The sequence below is a fragment of the Osmerus mordax genome, chromosome 14 (assembly GCF_038355195.1).
Source record: "Osmerus mordax isolate fOsmMor3 chromosome 14, fOsmMor3.pri, whole genome shotgun sequence".
NCBI lineage: Eukaryota > Metazoa > Chordata > Actinopteri > Osmeriformes > Osmeridae > Osmerus > Osmerus mordax.
This window is the reverse complement of record NC_090063.1, coordinates 13,946,847-13,967,128: the sequence shown is the minus strand read 5'-3', so window position 1 is coordinate 13,967,128 and position 20,282 is coordinate 13,946,847. Positions and strand designations below refer to the sequence as shown.

Here is a 20,282-nt window from a genome sequence, read left to right as displayed (position 1 = left end):
ACAGTGTTTGCTACCCACACGCACAATGGCACCTGTCGTGTGGGTAATTAGGGAGTCAGATGGCTGAGCGGTGAGGGAGTCCGGCTAGTAGTCTGAAGGGTTGCCAGTTCGATTCCCAGTCATGCCAAATGACGTTGTATCCTTGGGCAAGGCACTTCACCCTACTTGCTTCGGGGGGAATGTCCCTGTACTTACTGTAAGTCGCTCTGGATAAGAGCGTCTGCTAAATTACTAAATGTAATTAATAGTGTTGGGTGTCAATATTTTCACAAAGACTTCTCATCTCACAGCTGACATGCTTTCCCTCTGCACACACGCACAGGCACACACTGCTATCTTGTGAGGGTCTGGGATGAGTATAAAGAGGAGAGAGAAACTCTCACTGGAGAGTGAAACTCCGCCAGTAAAAGTGATCAGTACCACATGTTGCTGACCCGTTATCAATAACAGGATGTATAACTGTGACGAGCTGCTGTGCTCCCTCTGCCTTGCTGTCACAGACATGACCAGAGGTGACCCAGGTCAATCCCAGCAGCCTCAGTTTGCCCTCTGACCTTGGACCAATCATAACACAGCTTGGAGGTGATTAGTTGAGGGCAGGAGTGGTCAATCCCTTGATCCTTCAGAGAGACTCAGTGTTCATCTCACATATGACCAGACATCGTTTCCTTCCATCAGTGTCGCTCTCTCGCTTTCTCTCTCATTCCTTCATCTCTAACTCCTTCTGTGTATCTCTTTCTTTCAGTCTCCTCACCTCTCCTCATGTGGATACAACCTTCACAAGCTATTGGTTACAGTTGACAACTGTACACAAAGACAACAGTATTTGTTTAACCATTCCATTGTGTTTGGAGCGTGTGTGCGAGCATGAATGGGCACGTGTACATGCGTGTATGCGTGCGTGGATTCATGTGCGTGCGTGAGGGGCCACTTAGCGAGCTCAAAGTGGGTATGGAATCCTTGAGTGTCTGGCATTCCAGAGAGTTCCAAGAGAGAGACCCCCTGTGGAGTAGAACTCTCTCCAAGTCTCTGCTTCTCTCTCTCTTTTTCTGTCCCAGCCTCTCTCTCTTTCTGTTTCTCCCTCTCTGTCACTCTTTTTCGCTCTTACTGTCACTGCACAACTCAGACCACAGATCACAACACACACATACACACAGACACACGTACATGCCATAGTAAGTCACTCTATGTCAGTAGTTTAAGGCAAACATTGAAAGCAACCAAACCAAGTGAGCTTTATATCAGACACATCTACAGTTCAGTGTTTAACTGGCCCCGGGGTAAAGTACATAGCCTACCATAATAACTCTGTATTAACTCAATCAGAGCCAGATGACTGTGTTAAGTTCTTGGATTGTTTCCTTGATAACCCACACTTGGGATTGTTAAACAGCTAACATAATATGTTCAACCTATGCACTACACCTGTGGTCACCGCATTATATCTCCAGCTACAGCTGTATGAAATATTATTGGGAAATTAATATTTTCCTTGGGACTGCAAAGACTGGTGACTCAGATCGCTTTTCTAATTAAGACTAAAAGTATCTCACAAGGAAAAATAGAAAATAATTTGAACACAAGGGCAGAACACAGGTGATTCCACTCAAACACGCATCCGCAGCACGCACACGGCTTCGAAATCGACAGTGTACACCAGGCGCGCGGAGCTGGAGGGGTGAGCAGCTAGAGGAGCGGCGGTTTGAAGTGGAAGACGAAGGAAGAAAAAAAAACTCGGTGGGGGAGGAGGAAACTCAGTGACACCGTGAAATTGCATTAAACATGCCATTCTCCGCTAGCAGCCCTTTCCCGCACCCTGACTTCTCTCCTCTTCTCTTCTCCGCCACTCGCTGGATGTTTTCAGATGCTTCCACCGCAGGAGTTCAATGCCCGTGAACTAACTAACTTTGCTAACTGAAAAACGGAAAGTAAAAGATTGAAGGGATCCCGCCAACAGCATCTCTGAGTTATTTTTCTTTTTTTTTTCTTTGGAAAGCTGCCCCCCCCCAACCCCTTGTAGAGAACTCATACGGGCTACCTGATGCGCATATTAGTTTTGAGTAAAAAAAACAAAAACAAGTACAACTGTGATTGAACAAGGATCGCCGTTGTACACAGATTAACCAACTAAAGCGCACTTTATCGGGATAAACTTTTTTTTCAAACATGCACATTTTTGGAATATCTGTTGTCCTTGCTTATTCTGCTTTACTCATCGCGAGTGAATTCATCCACGAACTCGGTCAAGATTATGATGATCATGAGCAAGACCATGGATTTCCGACAGTACGTATGGCCTCAAACCTTTCACTTTCACCACAAAATTTAATTTTTTGGAAAAACACAATGGTACATCACTTTCAATAATATATTAATTTACGAGTTGAATATAGCGGACAATTAAATATATCTAACTCTTATATAGGCTACTTGTATGTGTAAAGTATTACACGGGAATAACACAGCATTCGAGATTATGGAGAATATGTATTATTATTTAATGTTCACCCAGACAGGACCTTATTGAAATGGTGTGGGATGTGGAGAGTTAAACTGAGATCTGCTCTCTAAGCAAAATACTTAAAGAGAGAGAGAGCGAAAGAGAGGGTGAGAGGGAGGGAAGGGGGGAGGGAGAATGAGGAGGTAAACTAAGTTGAGAGAGAGGAGGGATAGACTGATAGGAAGGAAAACCCATGGGATGAAACGATTGGGACAGATATAAATGAAGAGATAGAGGAAGGGAGAGGCAGAGATGAAGAGAGAGGAGAGTCAGAGAGATAAAGAAAGGGGGGATTATATAGGCTAGTTCTCAAATTAGCAGGAGAAAGGGTCTATTGGCAGGTGTCAAAGTGTGTGTGTGTGTGTGTTGGCCGGTTGCAGCAGCAGAAGATAAGTAGGATATTAGGGGATCAGCTAAAACACGTGGCTATTTGATCATGAATACACTTAATTAGTGGGATTACACTCTCCAGCAGTTCCTTCTTGAGTTGGTTAGAATAGAGGAGCAGACACACACACACACTCTCTCTCTCTCTCTCTCTCTCTCTCTCTCTCTCTCACACACACACCATAGCAGAACTACCATTGTTTGGAAATGTGTGGTGTGTTATGTGTGTGTGCGTGTGTCTTATTGTGTGCCATAGGAATTTGTAAATCTGTCATTTTTAACAAGAACTAGCACAAGGAGCTAACATACATCACACTCTCTATGCCTCTGGCACACACACACACGATGTACAGAACACAGTCTACAGTCTCCATGAGTTCTGGCTCCTCCGGCATTTACAGGTCAGGCACTGTGTGTGTTGTGTGTGCATGTGTGTGTGTGTGTGTGTGTGTGTGCATGTGTGTGTGTGTGTGTGTGTCCTATAATTAGGCTATACTGTTTTTCTACGTCTCCTAACCAACCCCTAGCCGCAGCGTCCAAGAAATCAGTCGTAATTAACGTGTCGTTCCTGTGTGTGTGTGTGTGTGTCAGTGTGTGTGTGTGTGTGTGTGTGTGTAGTAGTCTGTAAATTAGTGATGTTGTTGCTCTTTAATCCAAGAGGGAGATATCAATCGTAGAGCAATGAAAGAGTATACCTCTCTCTCTCTCTCTCTCTCTCTCTCTCTCTCTCTCTCTCTCTCCCTCTGTCTCTGTCTCTGTCTCTCTCTCTCTCTCTCCCTCTGTCTCTGTCTCTGTCTCTCTCTGTCTCTCTCATACACACTCTTGCTGTGTGAAATAAGGTGTTGAGGTGTGAGGCTCCCAGGCAGACAGCAGAGGAGCGCCAGACGAACGAGGCCGGGGGGGTGTGTGTGTGTGTGTATGTGTGTGTGTATGTGTGTGTGTGTTGGGGGGTGGGTAAGTGACTGGAGTGGGGTTGAAGGCTGGGGCAGTAGACTGATGACGGGCTGCCGAGGGGGGCGGGAGCGCGCGGGGGAAAACACGGAGCCATGTCCTCTCTAAACCCTGCAGATCATCTCCAGGTGGAGAAGATAAGACACATCTGTTCTATTAACCACTATCCACCTGCCCCCTCTCTCTTTATCTCCCTCGCTCCCTTTATTCCCCTCTCTCTACCTCTCTCTACCTCTCTCTCTACCTTTCTCTCTCTACCTCTCTCTCTCTACCTCTCTCTCTACCTCTCTCTACCTCTCTCTACCTCTCTCTACCTCTCTCTCTCTCTACCTCTCTCTACCTCTCTCTCTCTACCTCTCTCTCTACCTCTCTCTACCTCTCTCTACCTCTCTCTCTCTACCTCTCTCTACCTTTCTCTACCTCTCTCTACCTCTCTCTCTCTACCTCTCTCTTTACCTCTCTCTACCTCTCTCTCTCTACCTCTCTCTATCGCCTTGATCCTGTCAGCCTCTTAGCATTTCAATTCAGAGCCAAATAGTCTCTGTTTCTCAACGTCTCCTCAGTTTCTGTCCAGAAACAACAGGCGTCAGACTGGTTACAAAGAGGCGATGACTCCGTGACCTAACCTTCTAGGTTAGGAGACAGAGAACCAAGGGGCTAAAAGTTTGTCGGCGTCCTTTGAGCCGAGTTAAGCAACTGTTGCAATTACAGTCTAAGAAAAAATGTTCTTTTATGGCCCGGCTAACGTTCCCCCCTACGGTTGTGAAACAACTATGGCAAGTATCTGAGCCTGGGCCAGACTGTAATGGTGTTATTGTAACTAGTGGAGAGGTTAGGAGAACACACTTGCAAATAAAACACACACAACCGCACTGACACGCACAGAAAACACACTCACACTGAACACACACAATTGCACCTCACCAGACAGGACTCCCACACACAACTACGCTCACACACACTGTAGAGCAAACTCAACTGCCTCCCCACACATGCAGGACACACACACTGTGTGTGTCTCGGGGGAAAATAGTGTTTGTCCTGTTTCCTGTTCAAACACTGCAGGTGTTTAGGCAGGTCAATGACAACTGCAGTATAACACTGCTGCAGGCCGTGTGTATTTATGCATGCGTGTGTGTGTGTGTAGCTTCATCTGATCACCCTCTGCTCTGGCTGATGTAACTACAAGCCCATTCAAAGCTCAGCTATGTCTATTAGATTGCATCTAAAAAAAGAGAGAGAAAGGAGAAAGAGAGACATAGAGATGAGAGAGAGTCAGACTAAAAGAGGAAACACAAACTGAGAGAGACAAGAGAGATACGAGAGAAAGGAGAGCGAGAATGGAGAGCGAGAGAGAGTGGTCAGAGCTCACAACCAGCTCCACTGCATCCTAATGTCCACAGGTTTAGTTACCTCGTAGTCCCGTTACTATAGTTACTATGGCAAGTTTGGATGGAAAAAGTCTGATAATTCTACCCTCATAACCTCTCTTTCATTCTCCCCTTCACTTTTTCTCTTTCCCCCTCGCCTTCTCTCTCTGTCTCTCCCTCTGTCTCTCTCTCTCTCTCCCTTTCACTCCCTCTGTCTCTCTCTCTCTCTCCCTTTCTCTCTCTGTCTTTCCCTCTGTCTCTCTCTCTCCCTTTTCTCTCTCTCTGTCTCTCCCTCTGTCTCTCTCTCTCTCTCTCCCTTTCTCTGTCTCTCCCTCTGTCTCTCTCTCTCCCTTTCTCTCCCTCTGTCTCTCTCTCTCTCTCCCTTTCTCTCTCTGTCTCTCCCTCTGTCTCTCTCTCTCCCTTTCTCTCCCTCTGTCTCTCTCTCTCTCTCCCTTTCTCTCCTCTGTCTCTCTCTCTCTCTCCCTTTCTCTCCCTCTGTCTCTCTCTCTCTCTCCCTTTCTCTCTCTGTCTCTCCCTCTGTCTCTCCTCTCCTCTACAAGTAGCAGAGGCCTCACATGTGTTTTACTACTCAGTAGCAGGAGGTATCCATCACTCCCCTGTTAAACCCAGGGCTGATTAGACAGGACAGGGGGCTGCGGTGTGTGTGCGCGTGAGTGTGTATGCTCATTCAGGTTCTGGAGTGTGACCTGCATATCTGGTGTAAACGTACACACAGACACACACACACACACTCCTCAGTTTACACCAGGGCTGCCAGCCTTAACCACAAATCTCCAACATCAACTGTAATGTTATGGGCTGAGATTCTGACAAATATATACATGTGTGGCGCGTGCCGCTTTGTGTGTGTGTGTGTGTGTGTGTGTGTGCGTGTGTGTGTGTGTGTGTGTGTGTAAAATCATGGAAGCCTTGATTGCACAGTAATGACTCTGTGGTGTGTGTTAAACTAACATTTTGGTGCTTCCCCTACAATAGCATCACTGTAGCATGACATCAAAGTAGCATCACAGTAGCATGACATCATTGTAGCATCACAGTAGCATGACACCACTTACTTGGCGATTAAACACTATTCTGATTCTGATTTTGACTGATTTTGACATCGCAGCAGCATGACATCACTGTAGCATCACAGTAGTACTGTAGCACCACACCTGCACAGAAGCACCACTTACCATAACTTGCTAAATTTTCAACCGATTTTGAAACGGTTTGGTTTGTTATCAACGTCATTACGTCATTATGCAGTGGCATAACGACGTTGATAACAAACCAAACCATTTCAAAATCGAATGAAAATTTAGCAAGTTATGGTCATTTAAAAAGTACATGTAGCACCAACACAATGTTATGGGTGTTATGACGTTCTAGACTCCGCACCACTATAGCTTCACATCATAATAGCATCACTCTACTGTGACATCAGACAGGGCCCGTAAACATACCCAGCTCTGGAGGAGCGTCTCCCTCGCTCTATCTCTCTCCTCCATCTCTCCATGTCACTCTATCTCTCTCTCCTCCATCTCTCCATGTCACTCTATCTCTCTCCTCCACCTCTCCATGTCGCTCTATCTCTCTCCTCCACCTCTCCATGACGCTCTATCTCTCTCCTCCATCTCTCCATGTCACGCTATCTCTCTCCTCCACCTCTCCATGTCGCTCTATCTCTCTCCTCCACCTCTCCATGTCACTTTATGTCTCTCAATGCCTCTTTCCCTCTTTCCATTTCTCACCTGCATTTTCCATTCCTCCCTCCCATCTCTCCCTCTCCCACATCTCTCCATTGTTCTCTACATCCCTCCATGCCTTTCTTCTTCTCTTCATTTCTCTCTCCATCTCTCTCTCCATCTCTCCCTTCCACCCCTTCTTGCTTTCCTGGTTAGGGTTCAGGTCAGCACTGCAGGTCCAGCAGAACATAGCCGGTCTCTCTCAGAACCTCAGAACTGGTCCTCCTGGAGCCGTAAATATAGATGAAAACAAATGTATGGACCAGCTGTGTGTGTGTGTGTGTGTGTGTGTGTGAGAGAGAGAGAGAGAGAGAGAGAGAGAGAGAGAGAGAGAGAGAGAGAGAGAGAGAGAGAGAGAGAGAGAGAGAGAGAGAGAGAGAGAGAGAGAGAGAGGCAGAATTCATCCCTGCTTTGTCTTTGCGGGAGATCCTGTGTTTGACAAGATTTAGATTACAGTTGATCTCATTAAAAGTGATGTTTTATTTATCATGGCGCAAATAGAAAACATAAAATATTCCTGAGTGTTATTGAATTGACTGACAATCGCGGTGACCTCAGGCTTAGAACCTTTCTCTTCACCATCACTGACTCTGATTGGTATTTATTTTTACTCAATTTGTATTTATTCAAGCAAAAAAATCAAATCAAATCAAAATGCTGCAGAGTTATAATATTTTATTATTTTGACTCTGTCTTATTGATTTTGACTTTGTTTTTGGAAAAACGAGGCGAACGGAAAAATCCTGTCAGTTAACTTGGCGCAGTGGGAAAAGTTTTCAGAAGGAATCACATTCATACACATTACCGAGAAATATCCTAATGTTGTTTCCCTGATTCCCCTGATTCTGTGTGTGTGTTCAATTTCAACTTTTACATTTATTTGCCATTTGGAACAATTACAGGCACAGTGGTAGTGTGTGTGTAAGTGTGTGTGTGTAAGTGTGTGTGTGTAAGTGTGTGTGTGTAAGTGTGTGTGTGTAAGTGTGTGTGTGTAAGTGTGTGTGTGTAAGTGTGTGTGTGTAAGTGTGTGTGTGTTGACATATTCATTCAACAGCACATACAGACTGTAGCTGCTGTGTGCTCAGTGACTATCAGTGAGTCTGAGACAGCAGGTTCAGTTGGAACCGGCGCATGTGTGCGTGTGTGTTCGCTCAGGTGAGTGCTATTCCAGACTTCTGTTACCTATGAGGAACATCCGGATCTTAACTTATCCAGAGAAGAAGAAAGGGAAGAAGAGAGAGGTGAAGGGTGGAGAGGGGGGAGGGAGGTTGGGAGGGGGGTACAAAGAAGAGCAAGAAAAATAAACAGACTGAACTGATATTATAATTTGCAACATGACAGTTCGCCGTCAAATATGTGGTCTCTCTTCTCCCCCCTTTTATCTCTCTCTTTCCCCTTCTCTCTCTCTTTGTCTTTTGTTAGAGACCAATCATTGTGCAGTGTATTTGTAGAGGACAGCCCAGTCCTGAGTAGCCCCGTTCTCCCTGTCTGTCACACAGCAACAATGGGCTCTATTCCTGTTCTCGTGTGGTTCCATTGTGCTTTACGTCAGGTTTATTTGGATCTGAGTTTGTGTATAGTCTGTGTCTGTCTCGAAAGCAGATTTATGACGTCCAGAGACTCGTTTTTTTTCCCCACGGTGGTGAAGCAGGGAACATGCGAGACGTGTCGGTGTATCCCTTTCGAACAACACACACACACGACCGACCCGTGTGTGTGTGGTGTGTGTATGTGGTGTGTGGTGTGTGTATGTGTGGTGTGTGGGACATCGAGCAGCATTGTAACAGAAGACAGATGTTTCTCCTCTCCTCCCTCCCTCCAAACTATGTACAGTGGGATTTGAACCTGTGACGCATAGATCTGCGGTCAAATGCTCTACTAACCATACCTATCCCTCCCTCCCTCCAACCCAACCCTCTCCTTTTCTACTCCTTTCATTCCCAGCCTTTCCTCCCTCATTCCATCCCTAACCCATCCTCCTCTCCTCCCTCCCTCTCTTTCCATCTCTCTCCTCCCCTCTTCCCCCTCCATTTCTCTCCTCCCTCCATCCCTCTCCTCTGCCCTCCACCCCTAACCTCTCCTCCTCCGCCCCTGACCTCTCCTTTCCTCCTCCGCCCCTAACCTCTCCTTTCCTCCTCCACCCCTAACCTCTCCTCTCCTCCTCCGCCCCTAACCTCTCCTCCACCCCTAACCTCTCCTGTCCTCCTCCAGGAGTCTGAGCCAGACGTGGAGCTGCAGCTGAGGTCGGCAGGCAGCGTGGACGAGCTGCTGCGCCTGGTCTACCCCGGCTACTGGACGGCCCTCAAGTGCCGCTCCAAACGCGGCTCGCGCTTCCACGCCCCCAGCCACGCCCACTCGTCCGAGACACGCACCGACGAACCAATCACCTTCGCCGCTGCCTACCTCAACATGGACGTGCTAAAGAGTAAGAGACGTTCACAGGGAACTTGATTGAACTGTCCAGGGGAGCATCAGTGTCTAGTTTAGCGTCCCTGTAGTGTTTACACTCTCTGGTATGTGTGTAGTTGTCTGATAATAGTGGTTTTAGCTAGCTTCTTGGTCATGAGATTATAGCAAGAGTCTCATTGGTGCTGTTGTTGACAGCAAACTTGCGGACCCCTGTGGTCCGACAGACTGTAGCCTACGTGAGGGATGCAGGGTAGAATAATATCATAATTGTCTTACGGAGTGAATTTGGGGTATTGTGTGTAGTTTAGGGTGTTGTGTGTGTTTTGGGGTGTTGTGTGCGACTGTGTTAACGCGTGTCGTCCTTCCTGCCACACTGTCCCACAGGTATAGAGACTGAGTGGAGAACGATCCTGTGCATGCCCAGAGAGGCTTGTTTAGATGTGGCCAGGGAGTTTGGCGCGCCCACAAACACCTTCTATAAACCCCCCTGCGTGTCTGTCTACAGATGTGGAGGGTGCTGCAACAGCGAAGACCGCCAGTGCATGAACATCTCCACCTCCTACATCAGCAAGACGGTGAGGGGGGAGGGGGGGGGGTGCGTTTGTCTGTGTGTGTGTGTCTGTGTGTGTGTGTGTGTGCGTTTGTCTGTGTGTGTGTGCTTGTCTGTGTGTGTGTGTGTGTGCGTTTGTCTGTGTGTGTGTGCTTGTCTGTGTGTGTGTGTGTGTGTGCGTTTGTCTGTGTGTGTGCTTGTCTGTGTGTGTGTGTGTGTGTGTGTGTGTGCGTTTGTCTGTGTGTGTGTGCTTGTCTGTGTGTGTGTGTGTGTGTGTGCGTTTGTCTGTGTGTGTGTGCTTGTTTGTGTGTGTGTGTTGCACATGCTATAGGACGATCTCCAAGGTGACCTGAATCAAGGTTGCTCCCCCCGGCAGGACACACTAGATAGGATCTGCGCTGAGTCGCTGTAACAATAGCCCAGCACTGGGAGTGGACGACTGGATCTGCCTCCCAGAGCAAGGGGGGTCAGGCACCGTTTAAACAGGCTGGAGATGATGAACTGGTCTGTACAGTAGGGAGGGAGGGGGTTGGCTGCCAGGACATTGTTACTGGCTGTTTCCTTAAGGGAGGGAGGAGGAAGGGGGGAGGGAGGAGGAAATGAAGTCTATTGTAGAGTACATTAAGACGGGGATGGGAGGGGGGGGGGGGGGGGGGGAGGGGAGGCAGAGGAAGGTGCGGGGGGAGATGGAAGGAGGGAAGGAAGCACCACTCCCCTACTGTTACTCCTACTGAGGTGGGAGAGGATGGAAGAAATCAGAGAGAGAATCATCTGTGCATCACGCTTTGGCCGCTGTGTGACACCCATTCCACCCATCTATTTCACCTACTGTTCATCTTTTCTCTCTCTTTCTCTTTCTCCCTCTCTCTATCTCTGTCTCTCTTTCTCCCTCGCTCCCTCTCTCTCTCTGTTTCTCTCTCTCCCCCCCTCTCTCTCCTCTCCAAGGATGAAGGTTCACTCACTCCTTTCCTCTGACTCTGCTCTCTAAAGCCTCCCTGAGTTATATCTGTTGGGGTTTCAGTGGTTATGTGGAGGCTTGGAGGTTTCCGGAATGTTCTTCTACTTGATGCAGTTACAGTTCTGGCAGTTTCTGGTAGCTGTTGTCAGGTTGTTATGGGGTTGTAGTAAGATTGATATAAGGCTTTAAAAGGCTTGAAAGATTGTTATGAAGCTTTAAAAGGGTTGTAAGGTTGTTATAGGGTTATGAGGTTGTTACACGGTTGATATAGAGTTGTAAGGTTGCTGTTGGGTTGTCGTAAGGTTGTGATAAGGTTGTTGTTGGGTTGTCATAGGGTTGTGCTGGTCTGAGGCTTCGTCTGCGTTTCCTGAAAGGAAAGCTGCTCAGTCTGGCCCAATCCTGGGAGGTTGTGATCCCTGGCTGCCATGGCAACCAGCGTTCCGGGTCAGGGAGACTCAGATTTAATCACCCTGGAGAGGAGAGACCGGTCTAATACCTGGAGAGGAGAGATTGGTCTAAGACATGGAGACTCACTGGTTTATTAAGAGGTGTCTGTGTTGAAGTGAGGGGAGACTGGGTCAGTGTAATCCCCAGCTGCCAGCTGAGGGATTATTTAAGTGAAGGAGTCTGGATGCAGGTCAATGACACTGTGTCAATGAGGTTTTCTATTCACAACATTACTCCTCCAGAGCCTGAGGGCTCACGGTTATCACAGTCTCTCATCTCCAACAGCAGTCTTTTACTGCTGTTAATTCAACCAGGGAAGGATAAAGGGAGGGAAGGAGGGAGGGAGGGAGGGAGGGATTGAGCAATGGATGGATAAGATTAGTATTGTGTATTTTAGGTACTGTTTGACTGCAGCCTCAACTAAAAACTTGAATAATTCTCTGTATGCCTCTCTCAATTTATCCTTATATCTCTCCCCCCCCCCCCCCCCCCCCCCCCCGCCCTACAGCTCTTTGAAATCACAGTTCCTATGACCCAGAACATAAAGCCTGTCACCATCAGTGTAGCCAACCACACTCAGTGTCGGTGCCTCTCCAAGCTTGACGTTTACAGACAGGTCCACTCCATCATAAGAAGAGCCCTGCCAGAGTAAGTACACACACACACACACACAGACATGCACTCACACACACACACTCACACACAGACACGCACTCAAACCCACGCACTCACACACACACAAGCATGTACTCACACACACACGCGCACTCAAACACACACACATGCGAACTCACACACACACACACACAAGCATGCTGGGATTCTAGAATGCTGACACTCTTTGGAGTGTGTGTGTGTGTGTGTGTAGGGGTATGTGTTTCTTGGCTGAAGTGTTCTACACAGGATATACATGTTCCTAATGGATAATTAGCTTGGACACCTATATTTCCTGTCCGTTGTTGACAGTTTCCTGTCTGTGTGGTGCTCTGGGCGGGGCCAAAAGGAAACACTTTGCAGGAGGTCCTAATGACCTCTCCGTCTGTGTGTGTGTGTGTGTGTGTGTGTGTGAGAGTCCCAACCACTTCAGAGTGTGAGGAAAGTTAGAATGTTATAGTTTATGTAACAGGTATTGTTCAGACCTCAAGCAGCTTAATATAATACACTCTGCTGCTAAGACCTTACTGCTGGAGCAGCATTCACCTGCAGAGAGGAGAGGAGGAGGGGAATGAGAGGGGAGGGGAAGGGAAGGAGGGAGGGAGGAGAGGGGGAGTGGGAAGAGGATGAGGGGGAAGGAGGAGGGGAAGGAGGAGGGTGTGGATGAGGGAAAAAGGGGGAAAGAGGACAGGAGGAGGAGAGGGAAATGAGAGGAGAGGCATTTTGACGTTTATATCAACGTCCGATGGGTTCCAGAAACATACGCTACATTGTCATGGCGACTAGTGGATAGAGTTTCAGGACAAAGCGCTGTCTAGCTGAGCTCTGTTTCTCTAGCTGACGTGTGTTATCTGGAATGCACACTTCATAGATCTGCCTTGTAAATCGGTTGACATGGGGGGGAGTGAGAGGTAGAAAGAGAGTGAGAGAGGTAGAGAGAGGCAGAGAGAGAGAGAGTGAGAAAGGTAGAGAGTGAGTGAGGAAGGTGGAGAGAGAGTGAGGGAGGTGGAGAGAGAAGTTTGAGAGTGAGAGATGGTGAAATCTCACACACACACACACCCAGCAGTAGTCAAAAGGAAAACATGTTAGGTGTCATGCGTGGGGGTGAGTCACATGTGTTGGTGGAGTTATCGTGTCTATTGATCATCTGCACTTGCATCAGAACGTACACGTATGGTGTGAGTTATACAAGGTGCACCAGCACATGGTAGTCATCACTATCTCTCTGCCCCTGCCTCCCTCCCTTCATCACTCTCTCTTTCTACCCCCGCCCCCACCCTCTCCCTCCTTCTCTCTTTCTCTCTCCCTCTCTCTCTCCCTCTCTCCCCTCTCTCTCTCTTCCTCTATAGCCCCCCCCCACACACACACACACACAGTTTCAGGCTCAGTAGAAGGTAGGATGGTAATTGAGAACACATTGTCGATCTGGAACGTGCAGATCTGTCTCCCAGCCGTCTCCGAATGACTTTAGCAATTTGTTTTAGTCCTTGCCGGCAGTTAGACAGTCAGACAAGTCCCCCCCCCACACACACCTCCCCCTCTCCATCCCCAACCACTCAACTCAATAGTTACGAACACTCATTAGAAATCCACGCTGTCTAAACACACCGAGAGGGTTGGTTCTGCTTCTTATGCAGCTGCTGTGTTTACAGCTTAGCAGACACACATTCACTCATACCTCAGTTCTTATGTAGCTCTGTGGTCTTATGTATATTAAGGTTGTTATGTAGCTCTGAGGGACCTATTCTACCCCCTCCCCCCCACTCACCCTCTTCCCCCTCCTCACCCTCCTCACCACGACCCTCATTCTCACCTCATCCCCACATCCCCACATCCCCCTCTCCCTTAACCCTCCCTCCAAGCTTCTCCTTTCCCTCTCCCTGTAGTACCACTTCTCTATGAAGCCCCCTGAACACCCCCCCCCCCAAAAAAAAAAAACACACACACACACACCTGAACATGCACACACCCAAACACCCAAACCTGAACACGCATACAAACAAGCACACACACACACACCCAAACACACACACAAATGACAGAATGTTGTAGCAGGGTCATACATCAACCAATAACTACCTCTGAAGACTGAACTTAGAAGAGGAAGTGAGAAGGAGGTGGAGGAGGGGAGGAAGAGGGAGAGAAGGGGAGGGAACTGTTGTTTGACTTCCAAGAGAAAATGTAGAAAGTTTTCTAGACTGTTCTTCCAGGGCTCACCTATGACTGGCATTTCCTCAGGACAGGGTGAGGAGGGGGAGGGGAAATAGGGTAACCATGAGAAAGAAAGAGAGAGAGAGAGAGAGAGAGAGAGAAATTATAGGAAACAAGGAAACTAATTGAGAGAAAGAAAGACAGAAATAAAGAGAACAAAAGAAAGAAGAAGGAATGTAAAACTAAAGAAAGAAAGGAAGAACACGTTGAGATCAGGTCTCACTATGACATTATTGCCAGGCTTTTTGTGGAAGGTACACTTGGTTTGACTCTCTGGAGTCTGGGCTGCCCTGGAGCTTGAGCTCTGATAATATCCACAACAGACCAAAACAAGCAGCCCTATTTAGGTCTGGCTCGGGTCTGTGAGTGTGTGAAACATTCTGTCCACAACTATCAGTCATTTAAGTGTGTGTGCGTGTGTGTGTGCCATGTGGTTTGTATAAGATGGTCAACCCTGCCAGCCTCAGCATGTGTATAGAGTTAGACTGAAAATAGAACAGAACTCCTCTCTCTTTCTCCTCTGTCACTTTGTTTCTTCTCTTGCCCTTTTCCCCTCCTCTCTCTCCTCAGCTTCTCATCCCTCCATCTCTCTTATCACCTCATTCTTCCTCCTCCCTTTTCTCCTCTCCCTCTTCTCTCATCTGACAGCATCAGCTCTGAGAGTTTATCTCCTTGATGGGCATGAAGAGGAGGAGTCACCGTTTCTTATCTTTAGATAACACTATTTATGTCATAAAAAGTCTACCGATTGACTCATCCAATTAGGCCATCTGAGAATGGCTTTGATCTTCTACTGGGGAGTAGCTGGACCTGCAGTGGAATGGCAGCCTCATAATGGACTAATGTGGCTCAGTGGAAGATCATTTGACTGCAGGTCAAGAGATCACAGGTTCAAAGTGTCTGCTAAATGAATGACATTATGAGATGACATCCTCAGCCCCTGAAGTGATCTTCAGCCCTGGTGTTAACTGTGTGTGAGAAGCGTGTTCCTGGTTGGTGGTAGATAACTGCCCAGGATAATGACCTGGTCTGGTCCAGTCCGTGTGAGTTTGTGTTAACGGTAAAGACTATAATTAATCACACACACACACACCTTGCTACTACGTGACTCTAAAGGCAGTGTAACGGAGGCAATTAGGGGAGGCTTATTGATGATATTCAATTGGTTTGAATCGCCCATGGTCCCTCCCCTGCAGGTGCCCGACAGCCAATAGGACGTGTCCTCGTAGTCTGAGCTGGAGCGAGCGTTTCTGTAGATGTGTACCCCAGCTGGATACACATCCTCCTTCATCACCATCATCATCATCCTCATCCTCGCAACGACACCCTGGTGAGTATTCCAGTAGTCACACTCACAGTGTGTGTGTGTGCACTTGTGTGTGTGTGTTTCGGGTAGAGACGTATATCACTATCTGCAGTCTGACCAGAGATTTCAAACTTCACACACAGACACAGACATTTACATTTAGTCATTTAGCAGACGCTCTCATCCAGAGCGACTTACAGTAAGTACAGGGACATTCTCCCCGAGGCAAGTAGGGTGAAGTGCCTTGCCCGCTTCCCTAACCGCTCAGCCATCTGACTCCCTGACAGACAGACACAAGTCAGTACTACACACTATTTCACTCTGGAGGTGAAATAGTTGGAGGTGAAAGTGTTGTTTTTCACCATCTACCATGCCGACAGCTCTACACTGATGTCATACCTACAATCAGATGAACTTTAACCCCTCCCTCCCCAATCCAGGGCCCTCCTCCCTCATCAGATAAGCCCTACACAAGCTCTCTGATAAGAACACACAAACACACACACACACACACTCCATGACTCGAGGTTGAGGTGAGAAAGGGATTTAGTGGTCGAGTTTGAGGTGTGAAAGCTTGAGGTTGAGGTGGTCTCTGATCTCTGAGCTGTCGCTGCTGATGATGGATGGTTCTGGTCTCGCCTGAACCTGCACATTCATCATCACAGACACCCACACACCATCAAACACACAAACCCACACACACACATCATCAAACAAAAATCATCACACAAATACATAATCAGACACACACACACACATCACGTATCATCGATCAAACACTATATCCCATAATAGGCATCAGATCCCTTAGAGGAACTGGTGATAGGAACATGAACAGCACTAGCAGAAGCAAGCAGTCACTGTGGTGACGGCATTGTTTATAACCTGGGAGAAACATGTTTTAAGCTCCAGATTCAACACATAAAGCCTCCCATAAACAAGACAGTGTGTTAGTGTTTTTAGACAAACTGACCCAGCAGAACGCCTTGCCTCTCCCTCTCGCTCCCTCTGTTATCGTGGCCTGTTTATCAGTAAACAAACCAACACAAACTACAGGAATGCAGAGCAGACGCCAGATAGATCTCTCTGTAAATATCTCCCTGCTTGCCTCCTTGTCTCTTTCTCTCACACACTCTTTCTCTTTCTTTCTTTCTCTCTCTATCTGTGATGGAGCTTGTTCTCCAAAAGTGAAGGGGTAACATCTGGTGAAGCTGCTGGGGGCGTGATGGAGAGCTGAATGTCTCACTACATACTTTACCTATGATGTCAGGAAACAACTGTCCACTCATAGACCAGCTTACATAAACCCTGGAGGACCCGCACTCACACACACATACAGACACACCAGCACACACACATACTTATACACACGTACACACACGCTAGCACACACGCACTGCACCAAGAGTTCCAAGAAATCCCCAGCATCAGATCTGCAGTTAGCACATATCCGAGGGAGGATGTGTAAACACTACAGTTTCCTGATGGGAGGTTCAGCCTGATACAACATCATGCCTAAACATGGCAGTGATGTCATCTTAACGCGACTGGGATCTCCTCTTAGTGTGGCGTTGAAGTCATCTCCAGTACCATCTTAGTAACTCGGTCAGCTGCAACCTCCCAATGCTGATTCAGGCACTGATCCATTTCCTGTTGTCTAGTCATCTTGCTGACATCATATCCTGTCCCTCCACTTTCCCCAGCTTCATTCGATGAGGACCTGTGCGGTCCAGACAGAGAACTGGACGAGGAGACCTGTCAGTGCGTCTGTCGCCGGCCCCCGGGGGGCGTGGCCTGTGGCCTGCAGCGCCACCTGGACAGGAACACCTGTCAGTGCGTGTGCAAGACCCCGCCCTCGTCCTGCCCCGCCCACCACACCTTCAACAGGGACACGTGCAGCTGCGTGTGCACACGCTCCTGCCCCCGCCACCAGCCCCTGGACCGGGCCCGCTGTGCCTGCGAGTGCAACGAGTCACCAAACAGGTGCTTCCTGAAGGGACGCCGGTTTCACCAGCCTACGTGCAGGTACGAAGGGGGGAGGGAGGGCATGGGGGGGGAGGGAGAGGGGGGAGTGCAGGGGAGCAGGGGAGGTGAGAGAGAGATGGAGCGGGTGGAGGGCACAGGGAGTAGGGGGGGGGGCAAGGACGGAGGGAGAGGGTGGGCTGGGGGAGGAGGGGGTCGAGGAGGGAGGGAGACTGGAGGGCATGTAGAGAATGAGGTGTGTGAACGTGTGCATCATGTTTCATTTTTTAAGTACTGTAGACACACACACTCTCTCACACACACACACACACACTCTTGCATGCACACAAACACACTAACACTCCAGCAAACAGACACTTACACACACGCATATACACACTTCCACTTTACAGCTCTGAAAAACTTTGACCCATGACTGTAATACAAGACTTCTGACTGACCGGACCAGCCAATAGAAACTTATGGCTGCCAGTTAACCATTTCCTCTTTAGCACTGACCCCCACCCTTGCCCACACACACAGACACCCCACCCCTTCATAGGTGACCCTGTCTGACCTTGTAGAGCATGATTGATGACCATGACAGACCAGTCAGTATCCAGTGTCTGAACTGGGACGAACAGGGTCACTATGTCTAAGGAGGGTCCGGTCTAACACCTGGAATGTCTCTTTCTCTCATTCTCCATCTCGCTCTGTCTCTCTCTCTTTCTGTCTTTCTCTCTCTTTCTCTGTCTCTCCCTCCCTCTATCCCTCCATCATCCAGTTGTTTCAGACCTCCGTGTGATGTGAGGAAGAGGAGGTGCGAGCAGGGCTTCTACTTCAGTGAGGAGGTGTGTCGCTGTATACCCACATACTGGAGAAGACTGGACTAGCCCTGGGAGCCCAAGCCAGCCAGCCACTCCAGCCACCACCACAACACACCATGGAGGATGAGAGGGGGGGGAGGATGAGCTGGGGCGATCAGTGTCTCCAGAAGCAGTTGTGAAGATGGCCAGATACAGGCAGAATGGAAGGGTGTGGAGAGACCGAGTGGTTTTGTCTCTGGGTTTTGGGGGACGATATTCTGACGTTTTGGAGAATTAAGACCCCAACTGTCACACCCTGATCCTCCTACAGACTTTGAAGCTAGAGACTGTGGTTTTAAATGTGTGTGTCATTTTGTATTATGGTTTTTATTTGTTGTGATAGATATTGATTATATAATTTATTGCCACCAAATGTTGTTTTTTCAACTTTATTCTTCTTCATTGCAATATCAGTCTTTTCCAAGAAAATACACTGTGATCATTATTTTTGTATCTAGTGCTGTCCCTTGAAATGAAACATAATTTGTATTATATAATGTTAACTTATTTCTAACCTGGTATATAATGTTGAATTATAGTGATAAAGCTTTGCTGAAGTTCAACCAGGAAGACATCACATGATCACCGTCCAGGAAGACCAAGCAGAACGCACACCATCACATGATCACCAACCAGGAAGTCTTCTTGGCGTTCACCAAATCACTTCATTAACATCAACCAATGAGCTTGAACACCTGTCAGGTTAATATGGCGGCTCACCTGTGTTAGTTTCCTGTTACTGCCCCCCCCGCCCACAGACCCCTGAACCCTGACCCCTGATGGGGGGGTACGGGTCTTCATCCCATATCTGGACTAGCTATGCAAAATATTTCTACATCATATTTTTATACAATAAAGCATTTGAACGTTGACTGTGTGTCTCCTGGTTGAAAGTGGTTGGCTGTAAATACGTATTGTGCACGATCATATCATCATCATGTTGACAGATTATATCACAGACATCCCGGAAGTTCCGGAAGTGTCCCGCATTTCAATAGCGGCTCCCGGACGCCCGCAAATACTATACAGTCTCCCGGAAATCAGGGATTTTGTATTTATAGCGAGCGCGAGATATGCACCTGTTTCGACCGTAAATGACCATTTACGGTCGAAACAGGTGCACATCACGCGTCCAGATTGCGTCCCGGGGGGGTGGGGTGGGGGGGGTGGGGTGTACGTGCTGGTTGAGAGGGTACATCATGCGTGCGGATTGCGTCCCGTGGGGGGGAGGGGGGGGTGGAGAAGCCACCTCCCGGAAATGAGTCTCTGCAGGTTGGGATGTCTGATATTATATACACAAGCTCAAAAGTGTCATTTCTTTGTGAGCGGGAAGAACTGTGTATTGGATGAGTGTTCTGGAAGTGGATGCTGAACGGGATGACATCAACATGTATGCTTCCTTGGTTTGTAAAGAGATCAGAACGAACTTTGTGAAAAAGTGAGGTTTGATGTCTGGGTTGAAGGAGCAATAAGGAGGGAAAATGTGGAGGAGGAGAGAGGAGAAGGGCAGATGGAGAGCCCAAGCGTCAGGGTTTATTTGACTTGAGAGTTGGTGTGACTTTATCTGGCTGTGGGCCTAGTGTCTGTGTGTGTATGTGTGTATGTGTGTGTGTGTGTCAGCCACAGCTAGCCAGTTAGCTACCCTCCTGTCACCACTGGGAGGGATCACACACACAGTAATAGATGTGTGTTTATAAGCTACAGAGCTTGTGCTATAACACACCTGACGCACACACACACACCTGCCAGACATACACACATACTTGATACACAGACAGTCACTCACAGCACTAACTGTAAACATAATAAATCGTGGGTTATTTCGTGTCTGTTTGTGTTGTGGTGCGGCTCTGAGGTTTACTAGATGTCTTCGCTCACGTGGATTGCCCTCCATCTTGGATCTCCTGCGCTCTTGTGTGTGTGTCTCTGGCTGAACTCAGGAGAGAACAACTATGTGACCATT

At 48.0% G+C, this 20,282-nt stretch overlaps 1 protein-coding gene across 1 annotated transcript; it reads left to right on the top strand.

Annotated features, from left to right (window-relative positions):
• The first annotated feature begins 1,810 nt into the window (after positions 1 to 1,810).
• On the top strand, positions 1,811 to 19,180 carry vegfc (vascular endothelial growth factor c). Its single transcript, XM_067250767.1, has 7 exons — positions 1,811 to 2,286; positions 9,168 to 9,381; positions 9,750 to 9,940; positions 11,829 to 11,968; positions 15,382 to 15,515; positions 17,195 to 17,516; positions 18,238 to 19,180. Exons 1-7 carry the CDS (start codon positions 2,167 to 2,169, stop codon positions 18,344 to 18,346), a joined length of 1,230 nt encoding a protein of 409 aa, XP_067106868.1. The 5' UTR covers positions 1,811 to 2,166; the 3' UTR covers positions 18,347 to 19,180.
• The last annotated feature ends 1,102 nt before the right edge of the window (positions 19,181 to 20,282 follow it).